This window comes from Entelurus aequoreus, linkage group LG04 (assembly GCF_033978785.1).
Source record: "Entelurus aequoreus isolate RoL-2023_Sb linkage group LG04, RoL_Eaeq_v1.1, whole genome shotgun sequence".
NCBI classification, from domain to species: Eukaryota; Metazoa; Chordata; class Actinopteri; order Syngnathiformes; family Syngnathidae; genus Entelurus; species Entelurus aequoreus.
In genome coordinates, this window is record NC_084734.1 from 4756961 (window position 1) to 4782523 (window position 25563).

Consider the following 25563-nt stretch of genomic DNA (forward strand, 5'->3'; position numbering starts at 1 on the left):
TAAATTTTTTTACTTTGCTTCTTATAACTTTCAAAAAGACAATTTTAGAGAAAAAATACAACCTTAAAAATGATTTTAGGATTTTTAAACACATATACCTTTTTACCTTTTAAATTCCTTCCTCTTCTTTCCTGACAATTTAAATCAATGTTCAAGTAAATGTATTTTTTTTATTGTAAAGAATAATAAATAAATTTTAATTTAATTCTTCATTTTAGCTTCTGTTTTTTCGACGAAGAATATTTCTGAAATATTTCTTCAAACTTATTATGATTAAAATTCAAAAAAATTATTCTGGCAAATCTAGAAAATCTGTAGAATCAAATTTAAATCTTATTTCAAAGTCTTTTGAATTTATTTTAAAATTTTTGTTCTGGAAAATCTAGAAGAAATAATGATTGGTCTTTGTTAGAAATATAGCTTGGTCCAATTTGTTATATATTCTAACAAAGTGTAGATTGGATGTTACCTATTTAAAACATGTCATCAAAATTCTAAAATTAATCTTGATCAGGAAAAATGACTAATGATGTTCCATTAATTATTTTTTTAAGTTTTTGTCTTCTTTTTTTCGGTTGAATTTTGAATTTTAAAGAGTCGAAATTGAAAATAAACTATGTTTCAAAATTTTATTGTAATTTTTTTCTTGTTTTCTCCTCTTTTAAACCATTCAATTAAGTGTAAATATCATTCATTATTAATAATAACATAGAGTTAAAGGTAAATTGAGCAAATTGGCTATTTCTGGCAATTTATTTAAGTGTGTATCAAACTGGTAGCCCTTCGCATTAATCACTACCCAAGAAGTAGCTCTTGCTTTCAAAAAGGTTGGTGACCCCTGGTCTAGTCCATTTACAGAGACTACTTTTTAGTAAGATAAGGCTTGGTAGAAAGATTAGAGATGTCCGATAATGGCTTTTTTGCCGATATCCGATATTCCGATATTGTCCATTGGCAGATAATTTTGCTTAGTTTAAATGAAATACCCCTAATTTTTGTAATTTTTTTTCTTGTTTTGGAACACTGACTTTTTGCAGTGTGGGCAAGACACTTTACCCACCTGCTCCCGGTGCCACCCACACTGCTTTACATGTAACTTAGATATTGGGGTTCACTATGTAAAAGTGCTTTGAGTAACTAGAGAAAAGCGCTATATAAATATAATTCACTTCACTTATTTAAAGGCCTACTGAAAGCCACTACTAGCGACCACGCAGTCTGATAGTTTATATATCAATGATGACATCTTAACATTGCAACACATGCCAATACGGCCGGGTTAACTTATAAAGTGACATTTTACATTTCCCGCTAAACTTCCGCTTGAAAACGTCTATGTATGATGACGTATGCGCGTGACGTCACGACGGCAACGGAAGTATTCGGACCCAACGTGTCACCATACAAACTGCTCTGTTTTCATCGAACAATTCCACAGTATTCTGGACATCTGTGTTGGTGAATCTTTTGCAATTTGTTTAATGAACAATGAAGACTGCAATGAAGAAAGTTGTAGGTGGGATCGGTGTATTAGCGGCTGGCTGCAGCAACACAACCAGGAAGACAGAGATGGATAGCAGACGCGTTAGCCGCCGAACTCACATTAACTTCCTCCGTCTCGCCGACCGCATCTGTGATCGGGTGAAGTCCTTCGTCGCACCGTCGATCGCTGGAACGCAGGTGAGCACGGGTGTTGATGAGCAGATGAGGGCTGACTGGCGTAGGTGGATAGCTAATGTTTTTAGCATAGCTCTGTGAGGTCCCGTTGATAAGTTAGCTTCAATGGCGTCGTTAGCAACACAGCATTGTTGAGCTTCGCCAAGCTGGAAATGATTAACCGTGTAGTTACATGTTCATGGTTTAATAGTATTGTTGATCTTCTGTCTATCCTTCCAGTCAGGGGCTTATTTATTTTGTTTCTATCTGCATTGGAGCCAGATGCTATCACGTTAGCTCAGTAGCTAAAGAGCTTCGCTGATGTATTGTCGTGGAGATAAAAGTCACTGTGAATGTCCATTCCGCGTTCTCGACTCTCATTTTCAAGAGGATATAGTATCCCAGGTGGTTTAAAATACAAATCCGTGATCCACAATAGAAAAAGGAGAGAGTGTGGAATCCAATGAGCCAGCTTGTACCTAAGTTATGGTCTGAGCGAAAAAAGATACACCCTGCACTGCCTCTCTAGTTCTTCACTCTAACGTTCCTCATCCACGAATCTTTCATCCTGGCTCAAATTAATGGGGTAATCGTCGCTTTCTCGGTCCGAATCTCTCTCGCTGCATTGTAAACAACGGGGAATTGTGAGGAATACTAGCTCCTGTGACGTCACGCTACTTCCGCTACAGGCAAGGCTTTTTTTTATCAGCGACCAAAAGTTGCGAACTTTATCGTCGATTTTCTCTACTAAATCCTTTCAGCAAAAATATGGCAATATCGCGAAATGATCAAGTATGACACATAGAATGGATCTGCTATTCCCGTTTAAATAAAAAAAATGTCATTTCAGTAGGCCTTTAAGGACAATATTGGTCTTTGATTGCTATAATAAACATATGTTTAATGTACCATAAGATTTTTTGTTAAAATAAAGCCAATAATGTCATTTTTTTGTGATCGCCTTTATTTAGAAAAGTATCAAATACATTTTGGTACCGGTACCAACATATTGGTATGGGGACAACCTTATACTGCAGTATATAGAATATGTTGTGTATTTTCCAGTCAAAAGTAGGAAATAAATCAAGAAGGAAAAATAATTTAGTGAGTGAGTGAGATATGATGGAGGAAAGGACGCTTTCAATATTATTGTGCCCTGAATGAACATGTGGCCGCAGGTTGGTCCAAACAGAAGGAGGAATTGAATTTAAAGGCAGCCGGAAGCCATTGTTTGTCATCATTGCTTTTGCAAGAAAGTCCCGCATGTCGCCACTTGGTGAAGAGATGTGGTTCCTAGTCAGAGGGAGATGAATGTGATACAAACTCTCCCCATAGACTTGGAAGAATGTCAGACTGTCCAACAGTGCCACCTAGTGGACCCATACAGTGCATCTTCTCCAGGGTTGACCTATGCATGTGAATATAGCTAGTGTGTGTTTGCTTGCAGGTATCTTTACAAGTTGCGAGACCTTCACCTGGAGGGTGAGAACTACACCGAGGCGGCGTACACACTGCTGCTGCACTCCCGCCTGCTCAAGGTACGGCACACAACGTGGGATTGAGTCAGTGACATTTACGGCCCGTCTAATCACATGTCTGCCTGCCTTTGAGTGAGAGCCCTTTTATCGGCGGCGATAAAAACAACATAGCCCGACGAGGCCTCTCAATGATAAAACGCTGAGGTTAGTTTATGACGGACACAAAGGCTGCATGGACTATGCTGATGGACACACACACACACACACACACACACACACACACACACACACACACACACACACACATTACCGCTCATGCCTCTTTGGGGACACTCCGTGGCAGATGGGCAGAGGTATGCACTGCATTGAGATAGTTCTTGGGGGATTTTAGTAGGATTTGGTCCAAAAAACGAATGCACTGTTAGTAAAATTTCAGGAGATATGTTTTGACCCGGCTGTAAACTTGAATGGATTATTATGAGTACTTCGGGGAGGCTACTTACACACTGATTGATTGATTACAGTAAAGGTAGGTGTGCCACATTTGCCTGCTTAAATGTACTGTGCTGTTTTTAGAACAAACATGTTGCAGCATTTACTACAGTACACACAACAGGAACCCTCTAGTGTTTTTAGGAATTTGCTGCAGAACTGCTTGTCTCTTAAGTCTATGGATGTTCTTATTCATCCAGGACATTGTCATCTCCCAGGTCTATGGATGTTCTTATTCATCCAGGCCATTGTCATCTCCCAGGTCTATGGATGTTCTTATTCATCCAGGACATTGTCATCTCCCAGGTCTATGGATGTTCTTATTCATCCAGGCCATTGTCATCTCCCAGGTCTATGGATGTTCTTATTCGTCCAGGCCATTGTCATCTCCCAGGTCTATGGGTGTTCTTATTCATCCAGGCCATTGTCATCTCCCAGGTCTATGAATGTTCTTATTCATCCAGGCCATTGTCATCTCCCAGGTCTATGAATGTTCTTATTCATCCAGGCCATTGTCATCTCCCAGGTCTATGGATGTTCTTATTCATCCAGGCCATTGTCATCTCCCAGGTCTATGGATGTTCTTATTCGTCCAGGCCATTGTCATCTCCCAGGTCTATGGGTGTTCTTATTCGTCCAGGCCATTGTCATCTCCCAGGTCTATGGATGTTCTTATTCATCCAGGCCATCGTCATCTCCCAGGTCTATGGATGTTCTTATTCGTCCAGGCCATTGTCATCTCCCAGGTCTATGGATGTTCTTATTCATCCAGGACATTGTCATCTCCCAGGTCTATGGATGTTCTTATTCATCCAGGCCATTGTCATCTCCCAGGTCTATGGATGTTCTTATTCATCCAGGCCAGGGGTGTCAAAGTCAAATGGACGGAGGGCCAAATAAAAAATTTAGCTACAAGCCGAGGGCCGGACTGTTCGAATGTTCATTGAAAATTTTTTAAATGACGCATATAGTCTAGTGAACCTAATTGAACCTACTGAAAACCTAACAAATATATTCCAATATGATCAGATAAATAAAGCAATATTTTCTTATGGCTCTGTCAGTAATCTTTAATTTTCAACAGACACAAAAGACAAATTTCCTTTATATAAAAATCCCCATAACATGAACATTAAATGAAAGAAACCGGTATTCAAGGCACCATCAGTAGCCTATATTTTCTATTTTAGCAAAAGTGGGCTAAATTTACTTCAAAGAAAAAAACAATAATAGCAATTTTCTATCATCCACTCAACTGAAATATTTTTAAAATATAATTAAATTGAAATACAATAAAATAAAGTGCAAAAATCTATAAATCAAAAACAACACTTTGTTTAAGGAGAAGTAACATGCAGTGAAAACAAATATTAAACTTTAACTTTTAAACTTGAATTGAGTAAAAACTCTAAATATGTGATTGCACAGTAATGTTCACATTAAACCCCCCTCCTCCCTCCGTGGGAGGGAGGCGAGTTGGGTGCCCGAAACCCCCCCGCTGGTTTCGGCCCGCCCCTTGGCGCGCGTGGCACGGCGGGCTCCGCGACCCGACGGCTGGCCCTCGTGGCTTGACGGCGGGCGCGTCCCGACGGGCCGCGCGTAGGGGTCAAACGCAGAAGTCTCAGGGCCTCGTGGTGAGGGGGTGGCCTGCGGGTTTCGGCCCGCTTGACCCCCCCGCTCCGCTTGGCGCGCGCGGCACATGACGGGTTCCGCCACCGACGCTCGGGCTGCAGCCCGACGGTGGTGCGGGCCCGGCGGTGACGCGCGGTTTGGGGAAACAAAGCAGAAGTCTCAGGGCCTCGGGGCCGGGTTTCGGCCCGCCCCCTTGGCGCGCGTGGCACGGCGGGCTCCGCGACTGACGGCCGGGCTGCAGCCCTTCGGCCGGCAGGCGCGTCCCGGCGGGCCGCTCGCCCCCTTTCGGAACCTTGGACCGGCATCCGCTTGGTGCGTGTAAAAGATCTGCGGTCTGCGGGCCGGTTCTAATAATAAATCAAGATCATCCCAAGGGCCGTAAAAAACCTTCTCGCGGGCCGGATATGGCCCGCGGGCCTTGACTCTGACATATGTGATCCAGGCCATTGTCATCTCCCAGGTCTATGGGTGTTCTTATTCATCCAGGCCATCGTCATCTCCCAGGTTTATGGGTGTTCTTATTCATCCAGGCCATTGTCATCTCCCAGGTCTATGGATGTTCTTATTCATCCAGGCCATTGTCATCTCCCAGGTCTATGGATGTTCTTATTCATCCAGGCCATTGTCATCTCCCAGGTCTATGGATGTTCTTATTCATCCAGGCCATTGTCATCTCCCAGGTCTATGGATGTTCTTATTCATCCAGGCCATTGTCATCTCCCAGGTCTATGGATGTTCTTATTCGTCATCTCCCAGGTCTATGGATGTTCTTATTCATCCAGGACATTGTCATCTCCCAGGTCTATGGATGTTCTTATTCATCCAGGCCATTGTCATCTCCCAGGTCTATGGGTGTTCTTATTCATCCAGGCCATTGTCATCTCCCAGGTCTATGAATGTTCTTATTCATCCAGGCCATTGTCATCTCCCAGGTCTATGAATGTTCTTATTCATCCAGGCCATTGTCATCTCCCAGGTCTATGGATGTTCTTATTCATCCAGGCCATTGTCATCTCCCAGGTCTATGGATGTTCTTATTCATCCAGGCCATTGTCATCTCCCAGGTCTATGGATGTTCTTATTCATCCAGGCCATTGTCATCTCCCAGGTCTATGGATGTTCTTATTCATCCAGGCCATTGTCATCTCCCAGGTCTATGGATGTTCTTATTCATCCAGGCCATTGTCATCTCCCAGGTCTATGGATGTTCTTATTCGTCATCTCCCAGGTCTATGGATGTTCTTATTCATCCAGGCCATTGTCATCTCCCAGGTCTATGGATGTTCTTATTCATCCAGGCCATTGTCATCTCAGGGCGTTCAATCGATCGCAACTGGACGGTTTGGTTTGTCGTAGAAGACGTTTTGTCTCTCATTCAAGTAGGCTTCATCAGTTCATGATCATAGACTTAGGCTAGAAGGTTAAAAAGGATCTGGTCTAAAAAGGGGGTCTATTTAAAAGCTAGTGCATACAAATGAGTTTTAAGATGGGACTTAAATGCTTCTACTGAGGTAGCATCTCTAACTGTTACCGGTAGAACATTCCAGAGTACTGGAGCCCCAATAGAAAACGCCCTAAAGCCTGCAGACTTGTTTTAATATTGTCATTGCATGTGCAGTGGTTCACACAAGTGACTTTATTGCAGCTATTCACCCTGTCAGCGCTAGAGGAAATGAATGGATGAAACATGCTTTCATCATACATGGTGTCCTTCCCGCTCGAGTGTGTTTGTTTGTACCCCTCCAGTGGTCCGATGACATGTGCAGCCCCCAGTTTGAGTTCCACGGCTCCCAGACGCAGCGGCAGCTGAAAGAAACGCTCTACGACACCATCATCGACTACTTCGACATGGGGAAGGTCAGTGTTGTCTTCTGGCTCACCCGCCTGATCTGTTTCGTTGAAATTGCCCAGACAAGAAAACATCCTTCCAAGTGTTCACCTCTCGTATCTTTTCTGGCGTGTGCGTCTAGATGTGGGAAGAATCCATTACTCTGTGCAAGGAACTCGCTGACCAGTACGAGAACGAGATCTTTGACTACGAGCTACTCAGCAAGAGACTGGTAACGTGTGACCTCTGCATCTTTTTGCAGCAGAATGTCAACAGAGGACCGAGCGGACGTTCCACCATTGGGATTTTTCAATGCCAACAAATGCTTTTTAATATACATTTTACCACTCCAATTAATGGCTATACTCAATTGACCACGCGGTCTTAAATACAAAAGCCAAAAGCAGTGAAGTTGTGTAAATGGTAGATAAAAACAGAATACAATGATTTGCAAATCCTTTTCAACTTATATTCAATTGAATAGACTGCAAAGACAAGATACTTAATGTTCATACTGGAAAACTTTATTATTTTTTGCAAATATTAGCTCATTTGGAATTTGATGCCTGCAACATGTTTCAAAAAAGCTGGCACAAGTGGCAAAAAAGAGTGATAAAGTTGCGGAATGCTCATCAAACACTAATTTGGAACATCCCACAGGTGAACAGGCAAATTGGGAACAGGTGGGTGCCATGATTGGGTATAAAAGCAGCTTCCATGAAATGCTCAGTCATTCACAAACAAGGACGGGGCGAGGGTCACCACTTTGTCAACAAATGCCTGAGCAAATTGTTTGAGAACAACATTTCTCAAGCAGCTATTGCAAGGAATTTAGGGATTTCACCATCTACGCTCCGTAATATCATCAAAAAGGTTGAGAGAATCTGGAGAAATCACTGCACGTAAGCCATGATATTACGCACCTTCGATCCACCTCTAAAGGCTTAGTGGCCACATGCGTGGACAGCACCTTTTAGCTCTTATTTCCAAAATGGTGTACACTACTGAATTGGGGTCTTATGGCCACTTATGTGGACACTTAAACTGCCATCTGGTGGTGTCAGAAGAGAATAACATACAATGGAATTTGGAAAAAAAAAAGTGTAAAAATAAGAATTAGCATGTCACTACATGTGAAGTACACGTTTGTTACTTATAGACTAAGTACACTACCGTTCAAAAGTTTGGGGTCACCCACACAATTTAGTGGAATAGCCTTCATTTCTAAGAACAAGAATAGACTGTCGAGTTTCAGATGAAAGTTCTCTTTTTCTGGCCATTTTGAGCGTTTAATTGACCCCACAAATGTGATGCTCCAGAAAGTCAATCTGCTCAAAGGAAGGTCAGTTTTGTAGCTTCTGTAACGAGCTAAAGTGTTTTCAGATGTGTGAACATGATTGCACAAGGGTTTTCTAATCATCAATTAGCCTTCTGAGCCAATGAGCAAACACATTGTACCATTAGAACACTGGAGTGATAGTTGCTGGAAATGGGCCTCTATACACCTATGTAGATATTGCACCAAAAAGCAGCAGCTAGAATAGTCATTTACCACATTAGCAATGTATAGAGTGTATTTCTTTCAAGTTAAGACTAGTTTAAAGTTATCTTCATTGAAAAGTACAGTGCTTTTCCTTAAAAAATAAGGACATTTACATGTCACCCCAAACTTTTGAACAGTAGTGTACATCATATCAAAAGATGATTCTTAGTTTTAATTTTAATTAGGGTCCAATAACCCAAGTAGAAAAGAGAAATAAAAAAAAAAGAATGTAAACAAACAGCTTGGGCCTTAAGAGGTTAATTAATAGTGAAAGGTACATACAGCTTTTGGAGCAACATATGTTGCCATCCAAGCAACATTACCATGGACGCCCCTGCTTATTTCAGCAAGACAATGCCAAGCCACGTGTTACAACAGCGTGGCTTCATAGTAAAAGAGTGCGGGTACTAGACTGGCCTGCCTGTAGTCCAGACCTGTCTCCCATTGAAAATGTGTGGCGCATTATGAAGCCTAAAATAGCACAACTTAAGCTGTACATCAAGCAAGAATGGGAAATAATTCCACCTGAAAAGCTTTAAAAATGTGTCTCCTCAGTTCCCAAATGTTGTTAAAAGGAAAGGCCATGTAACACAGTGGTAAAAATGCCCCTGTGACAACTTTTTTGCAATTTGTTGCTGCCATTTAATTCTAAGTTAATGATTATTTGCACCAAAAAAAGGAAGTTTCTCAGTGTGAACATGAAATATCTTGTCTTTGCAGTCTATTCAATTGAATATAAGTTGAAAAGGATCACAACGTGACAACTTATACATACGAATCCAACTGGATGGACTGGGCTACTCCAAGGAGCTTCAAACTTCCACTGCCTCTTACTCAGGGTTGAGGTGCTGGGACCATAATAGCTGAATAGACAAGCAGTTTGTCAAATAACAAATCTCTAACCAACACCTTTTACACAGAAATTAGGCTATTTTCAGGAAGAAGTACGTACAATATCACAACAAATAGCAATCATATGGTTATTGTCAGTACTATCAGAAAACAAAGACTTAAACCAACTACAACCAACGCTAGCAATGGTTATACTGGTGACAATAAGTAGAGCATGCTTAGCAGCCTAATGTACGCCCGAAACTGAAGAGGAGACATTTTACCAAGGTATGCCTATAGGCTACTGTTTCAAACCTTTCAGATTGCCATATAACTTGGTACATGTAGTCCACAATATGCAAACATGAATGAGGAATTTTTTTATCATGTGATTTGGCTGTCTCCATACCTTTCACATTGCCATGACGACAGTCGTGCTAATGTTGGAACACATTTCCTCAGCGTATCAGCATATTAAGAAGGAAATATGCACTGACACTACCCATATCCACATAGCTTTTATTTGTCCACAATATATGTTGCCTGTCAGTTGGATGACACATGGACATACAGGCTAGCGAGCATTTATTTCCCCCGTTAGCCTGTATGTCCATGTGTCATTGACCGGGCTAGCATGCTAAGCATTACACTAGGAGCTAAGAACCATCACACTAAGCATTGGTTGCAGGAACATACTAGCTTTGTCAGACAAGATCATAGACTGTATTTGACAATATAGTTTATATACCAAATGTCCATTTCCATTTATTACAAGTAATAAGATAATGTAAATGCCTGACTTACCTATCAAGGAGGGAATTAGCAAGTTTGGCGTCAGATGAAAAAGTCTTCTCCGCCTTCAATGGTCTCCATCTTTCAAAGGCATCCCCGATACAAATCCTCGTTTTGTTCCTGACTTTGTCATGAATAAGTTGAGAATGGTAACTTTTAGATTGACTAAGGTCTGACATGTTTAGTAACTTTACCAGTGGCAGTAGCTGGAGGAAGATGGTGGTGTGTAACTGGCAACCTGGATGTGACACACTCACAGACTTTCTAATTGGTCAAACGGTGGAGGGCGAGGCATCGAAATGAAAACAATAACAAGATTTCGGGGCTGTAAATCTAATTTTGAAATGAGCATATCCCGGCTGAACTACTGTTATCAGTTGATTGATTGAAACTTTTATTAGTAGATTGCACAGTACAGTACATATTCCCTACAATTGACCACTAAATGGTAACACCCCAATAAGTTTTTCAACTTGTTTAAGTCGGGGTCCACGTTAATCAATTCAGTGATAGAGGTATTGGAAAAGAACATGATTTATTAATGCCTTTTGACATATCAGGGCCATGTAATGACGACTTGACATGAAATGATTACATATGGCTCCTTTAAAGTCATTATATTCATTGCTTGTGTTGAGCTATTTCAAACCCTCCACCTTTGATTCGACGCCTATCTCTCTCTTCCAAACACCTCCTCACTGGTCGGACCTCACCTTTTTGCAACATTGGAGAAAAATCCCTCATTACAACTCCTGCAGTTTGCTCTCTCAGCTAATGTAGAATTTATGTGGTTGTAGAAATGACCTTGAATGCTGTGCACTTTATTTTCTTCAACATCCATCACCATCTAAGTCCTCGCATTCTGCTGAGAGCAGCGTTGCGATTAGATAAAAGAAAAAAATAATGCTACAACTGCACATGGAATGCACCGAGTATGGATTTTTTTCCCCCTCCCTCTCTCTGTCTGCAGGAGAAACAAGCAAAGTTCTACGAGAACATAATGAAGATACTGAGGCCCAAGCCGGACTACTTTGCAGTTGGATACTACGGGCAGGGCTACCCTCCATTTCTCAGGGTGTGTGTTCGTGTTTGGTGCTAAAATGTACTTGTACAGTAACAGCGCTCTGCACAGAATCTGACATAAATGCTCCAATGCTGAAATTGAACTGACATGCTGACAGAATGTAGTGAAAGAATAGTTTGAATGTTGAAGAGTCACAATTTCCAGGAAAACCGGAATTTGGTTTGGAACTTGGGAAAGTGTTAGTTGGGTGAGTGGAATGTGTTGATGTTGGAATGGTTTGAATACGTTGAAAAATGTGGGAATTGTGGAAGTTTAAAAAATGGACAATTCATTTTGAATGGGGAAAATGTACCCTGAAAACTGGGAAATCTTGGAAATTATTTGATTTTTTTTTAATTGTCCAAGGAGAGCACATAATTTTGAACAGGCTGAATATTTTGGAGTTGGAACGGTTTGAATCGGATGAAAACTGTGGGAATTGTGGAACTTTGAAAAAATGTCCCATTCATTTCAATGGGAATTTCATGGAAATTTGGAGATTTCGGGAAAAGCAGGATTTTTTTGGAAAATGTTAAAAGACTTGAATGTTCTGAATGAGTTGGAATGGTTGGTGTTGGAAATTTTCAAATCGGTTGAGAAATGTTGAAGTAGTAAATGGTATTAAGGAATTCCAGGAATTTCGGGAAAACCGGGAATTTTTCCAGTTCAAAAAACAACTTTGTTTTTTGTCCTGAGTAAGAGGAATATTTGCACGGTGGAACGGTTAAAGTGGGTTGAAAAATGTGGAAGGAGTAGTCGCCAGAAAAAACGGTTTGAAAAAAAGGGAATTCCTGGAATTTTTTTGAACTTGGAAAAATGATAGTTTCAATTTCCAGGAAAACCGGAATTTGGTTTGGAACTTGGGCAAGTGTTGGTTGGATGAGTGGAAATGTGTTGATGTTGGAATGGTTTGAATACGTTGAAAAATGTTGGGATTGTGGAATTAAAAAAAATGGACAATTCATTTTGAATGGGGAAAATGTACCCTGAAAACTGGGAAATCTTGGAAATACGGGAATTTTTTTTTAAAAATTGTCCAAGGAGAGCACATAATTTTGAACAGGCTGAATATTTTGGAGTTGGAACGGTTTGAATCGAATGAAAACTGTGGGAATTGTGGAACTTTGAAAAAATGTCCCATTCGTTTCAATGGGAATTTCATGGAAATTTGGAGATTTCGGGAAAAAGCGGGATTTTTTTGGAAAATGTTGAATGTTCTGAATCAGTTGGAATGGTTGGTGTTGGAAATTTTCTAATCGGTTGAGAAATGTTGAAGTAGTAAATGGTATTAAGGAATTCCAGGAATTTCGGGAAAACCGGGAATTTTTCCAGTTCAAAAAACAACTTTGTTTTTTGTCCTGATTAAGAGGAATATTTGCACGGTGGAACGGTTAAAGTGGGTTGAAAAATGTGAAAGGAGTAGTCGCCAAAAAAAACATTTTGAAAAAAAAGGGAATTCCTGGAATTTTTTTGAACTTGGAAAAATGATAGTTTCAATTTCCAGGAAAACCGGAATTTGGTTTGGAACTTGGGCAAGTGTTGGTTGGATGAGTGGAAATGTGTTGATGTTGGAATGGTTTGAATAGGTTGAAAAATGGACAATTCATTTTGAATGGGGAAAATGTACCCTGAAAACTGGAAATTCTTGGAAATACGGGATTTTTTGTAAATTGTTGAAGGAGAGCACACAATTCTGAACAGGCTGAATATTTTGGATTAAAAATGTGGGAATTGTGGAACTTTGAAAAATGTCCCATTTATTTCAATGGGAATTTCATGGGAATTTGGGGATTTCGGGAAAAGCTGGAATTTTTTGGAAAATGTTAAAACCCTTGAATGTTCTGAATGAGTTGAAATGGTTGGTGTTGGAATTTAATCAAATCGGTTAAGAAATTTTGAAGTAGTAAATGGTATTAAGGAATTCCAGGAATTTCTGGAAAAAAAGGAATATTTTGACGGTGGAACGGTTGAAATGCGTTGAAAAATGTGGAAGGAGTAGTTGCCAGAAAAAAGGGTGGAAATAGGGTTTTGGAAAACCAGGAATTCTGGAAAATCCTATAATTGTTTTGACCTTGGAAAAAAGGTAGTTTGAATTTCCAGGATGAGTGGAATGTGTTGAAGGTGGAATGGTTTGAATGGGTTGAAAATGTGGAAATGGTGGAAGTTTGAAAAATGGCCAATTCATTTTGAATGGGAAACATTTCCCAGAAAACCTGGAAATCTGGGAATTTTTTGGAATTTTTCAAGGGAAAGGCTGCGATTCCCGAATCGGCTGAACAGTTTGAAGTTGGAACGCTTTGAATTTGATGAAAAATGTGGAAGGAGTAGTCGCCAGAAAAAAAAGAGTCAAAAAAGTGTTTGAAAAAAAGGGAATTCAGGGAATTCCTGGATTTTTTTGAACTTGGAAAAATTAAAGTTTGAATTTCCAGGATGAGTGGAATATGTTGAAGGTGGAATGGTTTGAATAGGTTGAAAAATGTGGAAATGGTGGAAGTTTGAAAAATGGCCAATTCATTTTGAATGGGAATAATGTCCCGGAAAACCTGGAATTGTGGGAATTTTCTAATTCCAAAAATTCCCAGAATTCCAGGTTTTCTGGGAAATCTGGGAATTTTTGGAATTTTTCAAGGGAAAGCCTGCGATTCCCAAGTAGGCTGAACAGTTTGAAGTTGGAACGGTTTGAATTGTTTGAAGTAGTAACATGTTGAATTGAGAAATGGTATTACGGAATTCCTGGAATTTCGGGAAAACCGGGAATTTTTCCAGTTCAAAAAAAGGAATGTTCTGACGGTGGAACGGTTGAAATGCGTTGAAAAATGTGGAAGGAGTAGTCGCCAGAAAAAAGGGTGGAAATAGGGTTTTGGAAAACCAGGAATTCTGGAAAATCCTATACATATTACAGCAATTCTTAAATCCTTACATTGGCTCCCTGTACATCAGAGAATAGATTTCAAAATCCTCCTGCTCACATATAAATCACTACATGGTCTAGGGCCCAAGTATATCACTGATATGCTCCCACTATATACGCCCTCTAGATCACTAAGATCTTCTGAGAGCAATCTGTTAGCGGTTCCAAGAGTAAACTCAAATCAAGGGAGATCATCATTCAGTCACTATGCAACACATAGCTGGAATAAACTTCCTGAAGATGTCAGACTCTCCCCAACTCTCACTACTTTTAAAACTAGACTGAAGACTTTTATGTTCACCTTAGCTTTCAGCTAAATCTTTTAATCTTTTAACTTTTAACGTCTGCACTGTTCTTATTTTTATTGTCTGCATTTTAATTTTGCTTTTATTTTCTTTCATTTCACTTTGTTGTCTGTGAAGCACTTTGAGTCTGCCTTGTGTATGAAAAGCGCTATACAAATAAAGTTGCCTTGCCTTGCCTATACTTGTTTTGAACTTGGAAAAATGGTATTTTGAATTTCCAGGGGGAGTGGAATATGTTGAAGGTGGAATGGTTTGAATGGGTTGAAAAATGTGGAAATGGTGGAAGTTTGAAAAATGGCTAATTCATTTTGAATGGAAAGCCTGCGATTCCCGAATAAACTGAACAGTTTGAAGTTGGAACACTTTGAATGTGATGAAAAATGTGGAAGGTAGAGCGCGCCAAAATCTGGAGAAGAAGAAGAAAAAAACATATGTGTGAATGCTTTGGAGCTTTCACACTTTATAGAAAGATAGAAAAGCTGTAGAGTCCAAACAACTGCCCCAGAGAGTGTTTATTTCTTATAGCTACAGATAGAATTCCATTTTCGGTTTGAGAGGAGCAAGGTAGAATTGTTTTGAAACATTGCACAGTAATTGTTCCTTTCCAACAGAACAAGGTGTTCATCCACCGAGGTAAAGAGTACGAGCGCAGAGAGGACTTCCAGAACCATCTCATGAGTCAGTTCCCCAGCGCTGTGCGCCTCAACACCACCACCATGCCGGGGGACGACATCTGGAACTCTCCCCTGCAGTGTATCCTTGTCTGGCCAACAGAAACTGCGATTTGGAAGGATTTGCTGCAAACAACATACTGAATTTTCCGTACCATAGGGCGCACTGCCAATGAGCGGGTCTAGTCAGGTTTTTTTTTTCATACAAAAGGCGCACCTCATCCGTGGCTCACTAGTGCAACAACAACGCCCGAAATGTGTCCCGTGAAAAAACGTCCTACCGGAACTCTCTAATAACTAAAGTTCCTTGGGTGAATAATGTCAACTCACTACACCGGTATGTTTTAGTGCTTTCATGGTGAGTTTACTGACAGATATAAGTAAGAACTTTACACTACTTTATATTAGAAATGGCAACAGCGGAGGATAACAAGAAGATAGAGAAAAAGAAGAAGCTTATCAACTACAGCGTCGGCACGAACTACAAAGGCGGACGCGCCCAAATTTTCAGGACTTATGCAGATTCAAAATACAGATCAGCAGGTACCAGAAGGTAAGAAAAGTTGCTTTTGCATAATATTGCGAAACAAAACGCCAGATAATGTGTCTTACCTTATACACACAGCATAATAATACTCCTATGTTGAAGCACAGTACAATCCATCAAGCGGTGTGGCTTCATAGCTTACCAAAGTCACACTAAAAACATTTTGATAGATTTTGGAGCGCCGCGTGTAATGTTCTATATTTTCAATGGAACATATACAATTGTGGTGTTGTCATATTGCAATCTACACGTACACTACCGTTCAAAAGTTTGGGGTCACCCAAACAATTTAGTGGAATAGCCTTCATTTCTAAGAACAAGAATAGACTGTGGAGTTTCAGATGAAAGTTCTCTTTTTCTGGCCATTTTGAGCGTTTAATTGACCCCACAAATGTGATGCTCCAGAAACTCAATCTGCTCAAAGGAAGGTCAGTTTTGTAGCTTCTGTAGCGAGCTAAAGTGTTTTCAGATGTGTGAACATGATTGCACAAGGGTTTTCTAATCATCAATTAGCCTTCTGAGCCAATGAGCAAACACATTGTACCATTAGAACACTGGAGTGATAGTTGCTGGAAATACACCTATGTAGATATTGCACCAAAAAGCAGACATTTGCAGCTAGAATAGTCATTTACCACATTAGCAATGTATAGAGTGTATTTCTTTATCTTCATTGAAAAGTACAGTGCTTTTCCTTCAAAAATAAGGACATTTCCATGTGACCCCAAACTTTTGAACGGTAGTGTATCTCTTATGTGTAACTGCCATCTACTGATCACACTTTGATCCAAGATGGCTGCGCTTCAGAGCAGCGGCTTCGTGCGAGCGCTCCTGGAAGTGTAGACCGATTTGGCAAAAATACCCCTCAATTCAGTCAATTTCATGGCTGGCTCACAGCGTGTTCACTCCGTGATCACTTACGACCGACTTACGATTCTGGATGTGGAGAGATCGGGCCATTTTGGGCTGAAAGATGCGTGTACGATGGTCCTACTCGCTAGCTTGGGAATTCTTCGCGAGCTACATCCAGCAGTGGCCTTTGAAGCAGCGGCGTCCACTACCAGCGGAGACCGTCAGCGAAAGAGACGTAAGCGATGCGCTCGGAAGCAGAAGCGGGGGTGTCGGGCGGGGCTAACAACAAAGCTAAATGCGTTGTTGTTAGCGGGGCTAACGAAAAAGCTAAATGCTAATCCACAAAGAAGCGCTAATAAGGAGTCTGTTAAGCTAGAACTAGCCAGCGCCAGGCTGGATAATCCCTGCACACATAGCAATTCTTCTAGAATAATATACAACTCACATAATGTTTTTTCTGCGTCAGAGGTGGACATGCATTTTACTGAGGTGGCAAACTATCTAAAAATTCCTGTCGTATCAATTCCTAGATATGGTCGAAATTATTTAAAGTGCACTATGCATAATAAACGTAACATTATTAATATTGCTACTACGGATACTTTCAACAAAAACTCCTCAAAACAGCCCACTACCTATAATATGGGCTTTTTAAACATAAGGTCATTGTCTTCCAAAACGTTATTAGTTAATGAAGTCATAAGAGACAACAATCTTGATGTCGTTGGTCTAGCCGAGACCTGGCTCAAACCAGACGAATTTTTTGCGCTGGGTGAGGCGTCTCCTCCTGGCTATGTGGGAACGCATATTGCCCGCCCCATTAAAAGGGGTGGGGGTGTTGCACTAATATACAACAAAAACTTTAGCCTTACCTCGGACCTAAATAATAAATATAACTCGTTTGAGGTGCTTACTGTGAGGTTTGTCACACCGCTGCCTCTGCACCTGGCTGTCATCTACCGCCCCCCAGGGCCCTATTCGGACTTTATCAATGAATTTTCAGAGTTCGTTGCTGATCTAGTGACGCACGCCGACAATATAATCATAATGGGAGACTTTAACATCCATATGAATACCCCATCGGACCCTCCATGCGTGGCGCTCAAGACTATAATTGATAGCTGTGGTCTTACACAAATAATAAATGAACCCACGCATCGCAACGGTAATACGATAGATCTAGTGCTTGTCAGGGGTGTCACCACCTCTAAAGTTACGATACTCCCGTACACTAAAGTAATGTCCGATCATTACCTTATAAAATTCGAAGTTCTGACTCATTGTCAACAAACTAATAATAATAATAATAATAACTACTATAGCAGCCGCAACATTAATACTGCCACAACGACGACTCTTGCTGACCTACTGCCTTCAGTAATGGCACCTTTCCCAAATTATGTGGGCTCTATTGATAACCTCACTAACAACTTTAACGACGCCCTGCGCGACACCATTGATAGTGTAGCACCGCTAAAGCTAAAAAGGGCCCCTAAAAGGCGTACCCCGTGGTTTACAGAAGAAACTAAAGCCCAGAAATTATCATGTAGAAAGCTGGAACGCAAATGGCGTGCGACTAAACTTGAGGTTTTCCATCAAGCATGGAGTGATAGTTTAATAACTTATAAACGCATGCTTACCTCAGCTAAAGCTAAATATTACTCAAATCTCATCCACCTCAACAAAAATGATCCTAAATTTTTGTTTAGTACAGTAGCATCGCTAACCCAACAAGGGACTCCTCCCAGTAGCTCCACCCACTCAGCAGATGACTTTATGAATTTCTTTAATAAGAAAATTGAAGTCATTAGAAAAGAGATTAAAGACAATGCATCTCAGCTACAACTGGGTTCTATTAACACAAATATGACTGTATATACGACGGACACTGCCCTCCAAAATAGTCTCTCTATTTTTGATGAAATAACATTGGAGGAATTGTTAAAATGTGTAAATGGGACAAAACAAACAACATGTCTACTTGACACAATTCCTGGGAAACTTATCAAGGAGCTTTTTGTTTTATTAGGTCCATCAGTGTTAAATATTATAAACTTATCACTTTCCTCTGGTACTGTTCCTCTAGCATTCAAAAAAGCGGTTATTCATCCTCTACTCAAAAGACCTAACCTCGATCCTGACCTCATGGTGAACTACCGGCCGGTGTCCCACCTACCGTTTATCTCGAAAATTCTCGAAAAAATTGTCGCACAGCAGCTAAATGAACACTTAGCGTCTAACAATCTCTGTGAACCTTTTCAATCCGGTTTCAGGGCAAATCACTCTACGGAGACAGCCCTCGCAAAAATGACTAATGATCTATTGCTAACGATGGATTCTGATGCGTCATCAATGTTGCTGCTTCTTGATCTTAGCGCCGCTTTCGATACTGTTGATCATAATATTTTATTAGAGCGTATCAAAACACGTATTGGTATGTCAGACTTAGCCTTGTCTTGGTTTAACTCTTATCTTACTGACAGGATGCAGTGCGTCTCCCATAACAATGTGACCTCGGACTATGTCAAGGTAACGTGCGGAGTTCCCCAGGGTTCAGTTCTTGGCCCTGCACTCTTTAGTATTTACATGCTGCCGCTAGGTGACATTATACGCAAATACGGTGTTAGCTTTCACTGTTATGCTGATGACACTCAACTCTACATGCCCCTAAAGCTGACCAACACGCCGGATTGTAGTCAGCTGGAGGCGTGTCTTAATGAAATTAAACAATGGATGTCCGCTAACTTTTTGCAACTCAACGCTAAGAAAACGGAAATGCTGATTATCGGTCCTGCTCAACACCGGCATCTATTTAATAATACCACCTTAACATTTGACAACCAAACAATTAAACAAGGAGACTCGGTAAAGAATCTGGGTATTATCTTCCACCCAACTCTCTCGTTTGAGTCACACATTAAGAGTGTTACTAAAACGGCCTTCTTTCATCTCCGTAATATCGCTAAAATTCGTTCCATTTTGTCCACAAGCGATGCTGAGATCATTATTCATGCGTTCGTTACATCTCGTCTCGATTACTGTAACGTATTATTTTCGGGCCTCCCTATGTCTAGCATTAAAAGATTACAGATGGTACAAAATGCGGCTGCTAGACTTTTGACAAAAACAAGAAAGTTTGATCATATTACGCCTATACTGGCTCACCTGCACTGGCTTCCTGTGCACTTAAGATGCGACTTTAAGGTTTTACTACTTACGTATAAAATACTACACGGTCAAGCTCCTGCCTATCTTGCCGATTGTATTGTACCATATGTCCCGACAAGAAATCTGCGTTCAAAGAACTCCGGCTTATTAGTGATTCCCAGAGCCCAAAAAAAGTCTGCGGGCTATAGAGCGTTTTCTATTCGGGCTCCAGTACTCTGGAATGCCCTCCCGGTAACAGTTAGAGATGCTACCTCAGTAGAAGCATTTAAGTCTCATCTTAAAACTCATTTGTATACTCTAGCCTTTAAATAGACTCCCTTTTTAGACCAGTTGATCTGCCGTTTCTTTTCTTTTCTTTTCTACTCTGCTCCGGGGTGGACCGCTAGCCTGTCCATCAGATGGGGACATCTCTACGCTGCTGACCCGTCTCCGCTCGGGATGGTTCCCGCTGGCCCCACCATGGACTGGACTTTCGCTGATGTGTTGGACTTTCACAATATTATGTCAGACCCACTCGACACCGAGGATGTCGTTGTGGCTTGTGCAGCCCTTTGAGACACTTGTGATTTAGGGCTATATAAATAAACATTGATTGATTGATTGATAAACTTATCACTACACCACGTACCAAATAAGATTGCTTCGAGGTCGTAAGCACAACCGGAATTATTGCATACATTAGGCGCACCGGGCTGTAAGGCGCACAGTCCGAAAAATACGGCAGATTAGTCAGATCTTAGTCTCAGACTAGATCTGACCTATCTAAGTCTATCCTTCTTGGATGAGAGACGAAACAGTCCAGTTGTAATCAACTGAATGTCCTGGGAGTTTTCCTCCCAAGTTTTGAACAGACCTCAGGGGCCACTATGCTGTCAGATTTGGCTCCTGTGCCGCCAGTTGAAGAAGCCTTTTAAACACTGGATCTTCCAGTATTTATAGTCCGCAAGACTGTTGTGTTTCCTTAGCGGTGTAAAACAGATATTCAGTGCTTCACCGTGCAGCCCGTGCTGGAGATCCCTCCCCGCCTGAAGAACAAACCCGTCCCGGACCAGATCATCAAGTCAGTGCTATTTGAAGGGGAGAATGTATGCCAGGAGCCAACAAGAAGACATTTCAATGACGCTGACCTTTGATTGACACAATCTAGCTTCTACAAGTCCAACTACGTGCAGCGGTTCCGCTATTCCAGACCCGTGAGGAAAGGACCTGTGGACCCGAACAACGAGTTTGCTGTGAGTGGATGTTTATAGACGAGTGGGGAACATGAATACCAAGTTGCTGTCAGATTGAAACGAGGCTCTGGTACTCTGGTGTAGTTTCAGTCACAACATTAGGTACACAATTATCTATCACAAGTCAGTTTGGATTGGTGTTATCATTGTCAGGTTCAAGCACTGATGACATCTATTAAACAAGACAAGAAGCAAGGAATTAAACACAGACTGAATTAAATTTGGTTTAATGAGGAGAGACGCGTAGACCTGTACCCTTGCACAGTGTGCCACCACGCTCTGACCAAAGATTGTACGCCTCCTCTTTTATTTGGACTTTCCCTGATTACGTGGCAACAGCTGTTTCTAAAGGAAGGGGGTCGTAAACAGCCGTCGCATTTGGTTACAAAACAGTTAAAAGAAAAGGTGCCTGGAGGGGGGTAAGGTCCTGCTTCCTCTCCGCTTTGCAGATCTTGGGTCAATACAAAGTCTTCCTGTGGATTACAATACATGAAAAAAACCGACACCTTCATGTCGCTTCCCATCCTACACAGTGGAGTTTTACAGGCCTTTTGATTGGTGAGATGGAAGACAGCTTTTGTCTGCTTGCCGGGAACTCATTGAAACACAAAGTTTAGTGATAACTTCGATACAATTATTCTGACAATCAGAGAGACATTGACGATATCAAGTCCTTTGTATTTTTCTCTAAAGTGACAGAAATATCAGAAACATTTGTCTCTATTGCAGGGGTCACCAACCTTTTTGAAAGCAAGAGCTACTTCTTGGGTAGTGATTAATGCGAAGGGCTACCAGTTTGATACACACTTAAATAAATTGCCAGAAATAGCCAATTTGCTCAATTTACCTTTAACTCTATGTTATTATTAATAATTAATGATATTTACACTTAATTGAACGGTTTAAAAGAGGAGAAAACACGAAAAAAAAAAAATTGAAACATAGTTTATCTTCAATTTCGACTCTTTAAAATTCAAAATTCAACCAAAAAAAAGAAGAGAAAAAATTTAAAAAAGAATTTATGGAACATCATTAGTAATTTTTCCTGATTAAGATTAATTTTAGAATTTTTGTGACATGTTTTAAATAGGTTAAAATCCAATTTACACTTTGTTAGAATATATAACAAATTGGACCAAGCTATATTTCTAACAAAGACAAATCATTATTTCTTCTAGATTTTCCAGAACAAAAATTTTAAAAGAAATTCAAAAGACTTTGAAATAAGATTTAAATTTGATTCTACAGATTTTCTAGATTTGCCAGAATAATTTTTTTGAATTTGAATCATAATAAGAAATATTTCACAAATATTCTTCGTCGAAAAAACAGAAGCTAAAATGAAGAATTAAATTAAAATGTATTTATTATTTTTTACAATAAAATAAATAAATTTACTTGAACATTGATTTAAATTGTCAGGAAAGAAGAGGAAGGAATTTAAAAGGTAAAAAGGTATATGTGTTTAAACATCCTAAAATCATTTTTAAGGTTGTATTTTTTCTCTAAAATTGTCTTTCTGAAAGTTATAAGAAGCAAAGTAAAAAAATTAATGAATTTATTTAAACAAGTGAAGACCAAGTCTTTAAATATTTTCTTGGATTTTCAAATTCTATTTGAGTTTTGTCTCTCTTAGAATTAAAAATGTCAGGCAAAGTGAGACCAGCTTGCTAGTAAATAAATACAATGTAAAAAATAGAGGCAGCTCACAGGTAAGTGCTGCTATTTGAGCTATTTTTAGAACAGGCCAGCGGGCTACTCATCTGGTCCTTACGGGCTACCTGGTGCCCGCGGGCACCGCGTTGGTGACCCCTGCTCTAGACCATCGCAAGCTTTTAACTACAAAAGTAAACAATAGCAGAACATAAAAGAATGTGTTTGTGGCTAGAAAAAGATGTGCCGTCTTTAGAGGTGGTTAGTTACACATTATATTGACTTAAGTCATGTTTTAGATCAATTCTACTTGCCAGAGTAGTTTTAATGCAACACACTTTACTTGTGGCAACGTTAATTTTACAAAAGCCAAAAGTAGTGAAGTTGTCACGTTGTGTAAATGGTAAATAAAAAGAGAATACAACAAATCCTTTTCAACTTATATTCAATTGAATAGACTGCAAAGACAAGATATTTCATGTTCACACTGAGAAACACTTTTTTTCTTGCAAATAATCATTAACTTAGAATTTAATGGCAGCAACACATTGCAAAAAAGTTGTCACAGGGGCATTTTTACCACTGTGTTACATGGCCTTTCCTTTTAACAACACTCAGTAAAGGTTTGGGAACTGAGGAGACACATTTTTGAAGCTTCTCAGGTGGAATTCTTTCCCATTCTTGCTTGATGTACAGCTTAAGTTGTTCAACAGTCCGGGGGTCTCCCTTGTGCTATTTTAGGTGCCACACATTTTCAATGGGAGACAGGTCTGGACTACAGACAGGCCAGTCTAGTACCCGAACTCTTCTGTTGTAACACATGCAGAATGTGGCTAGGCGTTGTCTTGCTGAAATAAGCAGGGGCGTCAATGATAACGTTGCTTGGATGGCAACATATGTTGCTCCAAAAGCTGTATGTACCTTTCAGCATTAATGGTGCCTTCACAGATGTGTAAGTTACCCATGTCTTGGGCACTAATACACCCCCATACCATCACACATGCTGGCTTTTCAACTTTGCGCCTAGAACAATCCGGATGGTTCTTTTCCTCTTTGGTCCAGAGGACACGACGTCCACAGTTTCCAAAAAAATTTGAAATGTGGACTCGTCAGACCACAGAACACTTTTCCACTTTGTATCAGTCCATCTTAGATGAGCTCAGGCCCAGCGAAGCATTTCTGGGTGTTGTTGATAAATGGCGTTGGCTTTGTATAGTAGAGTTTTAACTTGCACTTACAGATTCATTCTGATCGCTACATTTATTTATATCATATTTATTTATAATCTATTGGTTACTGCTTGCATAGACATGCTCGTTTGACTCGTTAGAGAGACTTCTTTTAGTGGTCACATGACTTTCACCAATCCAGCGAAAGCACCACTCTAGTGATGTTCGACTCCATATTTCACCAATCAAATGGAGCCTGGCGGTCACATGACCTCCTGGCTCGGTTGGTAGAGCGACCGTGCCAGCAACTTAAGGGGTTCCAGGTTCAACCCTCGCTTCCGCCATCCTGGGGCAAGGCACTCTACCCACCTGCTCCCAGTGCCACCCACACTGGTTTGAATGTAGATCATGGGTTTCACTATGTAAAGCGCCTTGATTCTCTAGAGAAAAAGCGCTATATAATTATAATTTACTTCACGGTTGTAGTGCAAGTAGCATTAAAAAATAGCTAATGAATAAATAAAGCAAAAGTTGCAGTACTTGAGTAGTTTTTCCACTGAATACTAACCCTTACTCAAGTACTTATTTGGATGATTCTTTTTTACTTTGACTTAAATCCAATTACTCTAAAGTACAGGTGTCAAACCCACTTCATTTTATTTGGCCCTCGAAAGCCTGGAAATAATATGTGTCAATAAAGTACTGTAATTTTTCTCACTAAATGTATTATTTCTTTCTATTTTGGCAGAAAAAAATATTTGTACTCCATGTAATCGCAAATTATGTTAACTTAAATATTGTCTAATAATGCAAAAATATATTCTCAAACATTCACACTATTTATTAAATATAAATACATATTAATAATAATGATTTCAAAGCAATTTAGCCATCAAATTGTGCAATGTAAAAGTAGCAATAGATTTCATGGTCAAATGGTGAAATTTACTGTGGTTTTTACAGCATTTTTCTCTAAATGAAAAATGTTTTAATTTTTTTACTGTAATAAACTGTGGTGCTGTTTTGGCATTTACAGTAATACACCGAAACGTCTACAGTTGTTGATTTACGGTAAAAAAAATCAATAAATAAAAACTGGCAGCTCAGGTGCCAAAATGTTACTGTAAAATTGCAGTTTTTTTTATTTACAGTAAAACAACAAATGCACATTTTACAGTAGAATTCCGGCAACTGAGCTGCCTTTTTTTAACCATAAAAACAGCAGTAGTGTTTTTCAGTGGTCAATAAAATAAACAGTTTTACATAAATATACAGTATTTACTGTAATATACACTACATTTTGAGGTGAAATTATTGCAACTTACCATATTTTTTTTACATTTTATTTTTTTACAAAAATCTACTAATAAAATGTATTTAAAAAATTGTGTAATAATAGTGTTCACAGTTAGAAGCGGCCCTCTGGGGCCAAACATCAGGCCTGGCCCTAACCAATCTGGCGCCCTAGGCAAGATTTTAGGTGGCGCCCCCCCACATCGGCAGTGAAGTGTATATACTCACAAGAAACCGAATAGCTTTGTCTTTTACCTTTTTTTTTACTTAAAGAAAGCTATTTAACATATTATATGAGAATGTTATGTTATGATTATCTTTAACCGAATCACAGCAGTGCTCAAATTAAAAAACGGCATTCCCTCTCATGTGATATTGCTTAATTAACATTAATGATGTGCACTTTAACAACTAGGCTTACAACTATACCTAATATATAAAGGGGTG

The 25563-nt window shown here is 39.9% G+C and overlaps 1 protein-coding gene across 1 annotated transcript in view; it reads left to right on the forward strand.

Annotated features, from left to right (window-relative positions):
• The window catches only part of dock2 (dedicator of cytokinesis 2), an 83668-nt gene that overhangs the window by 31762 nt on the left and 26343 nt on the right, over positions 1-25563 (forward strand). Inside the window, exons 9-15 of the mRNA XM_062043928.1 lie at positions 3104-3194; positions 7005-7115; positions 7229-7318; positions 11223-11327; positions 15143-15284; positions 20748-20829; positions 20917-21001. Of these exons, the coding sequence (XP_061899912.1) occupies positions 3104-3194; positions 7005-7115; positions 7229-7318; positions 11223-11327; positions 15143-15284; positions 20748-20829; positions 20917-21001 (706 nt within the window). The remainder of the gene's footprint in view (positions 1-3103; positions 3195-7004; positions 7116-7228; positions 7319-11222; positions 11328-15142; positions 15285-20747; positions 20830-20916; positions 21002-25563) is intronic.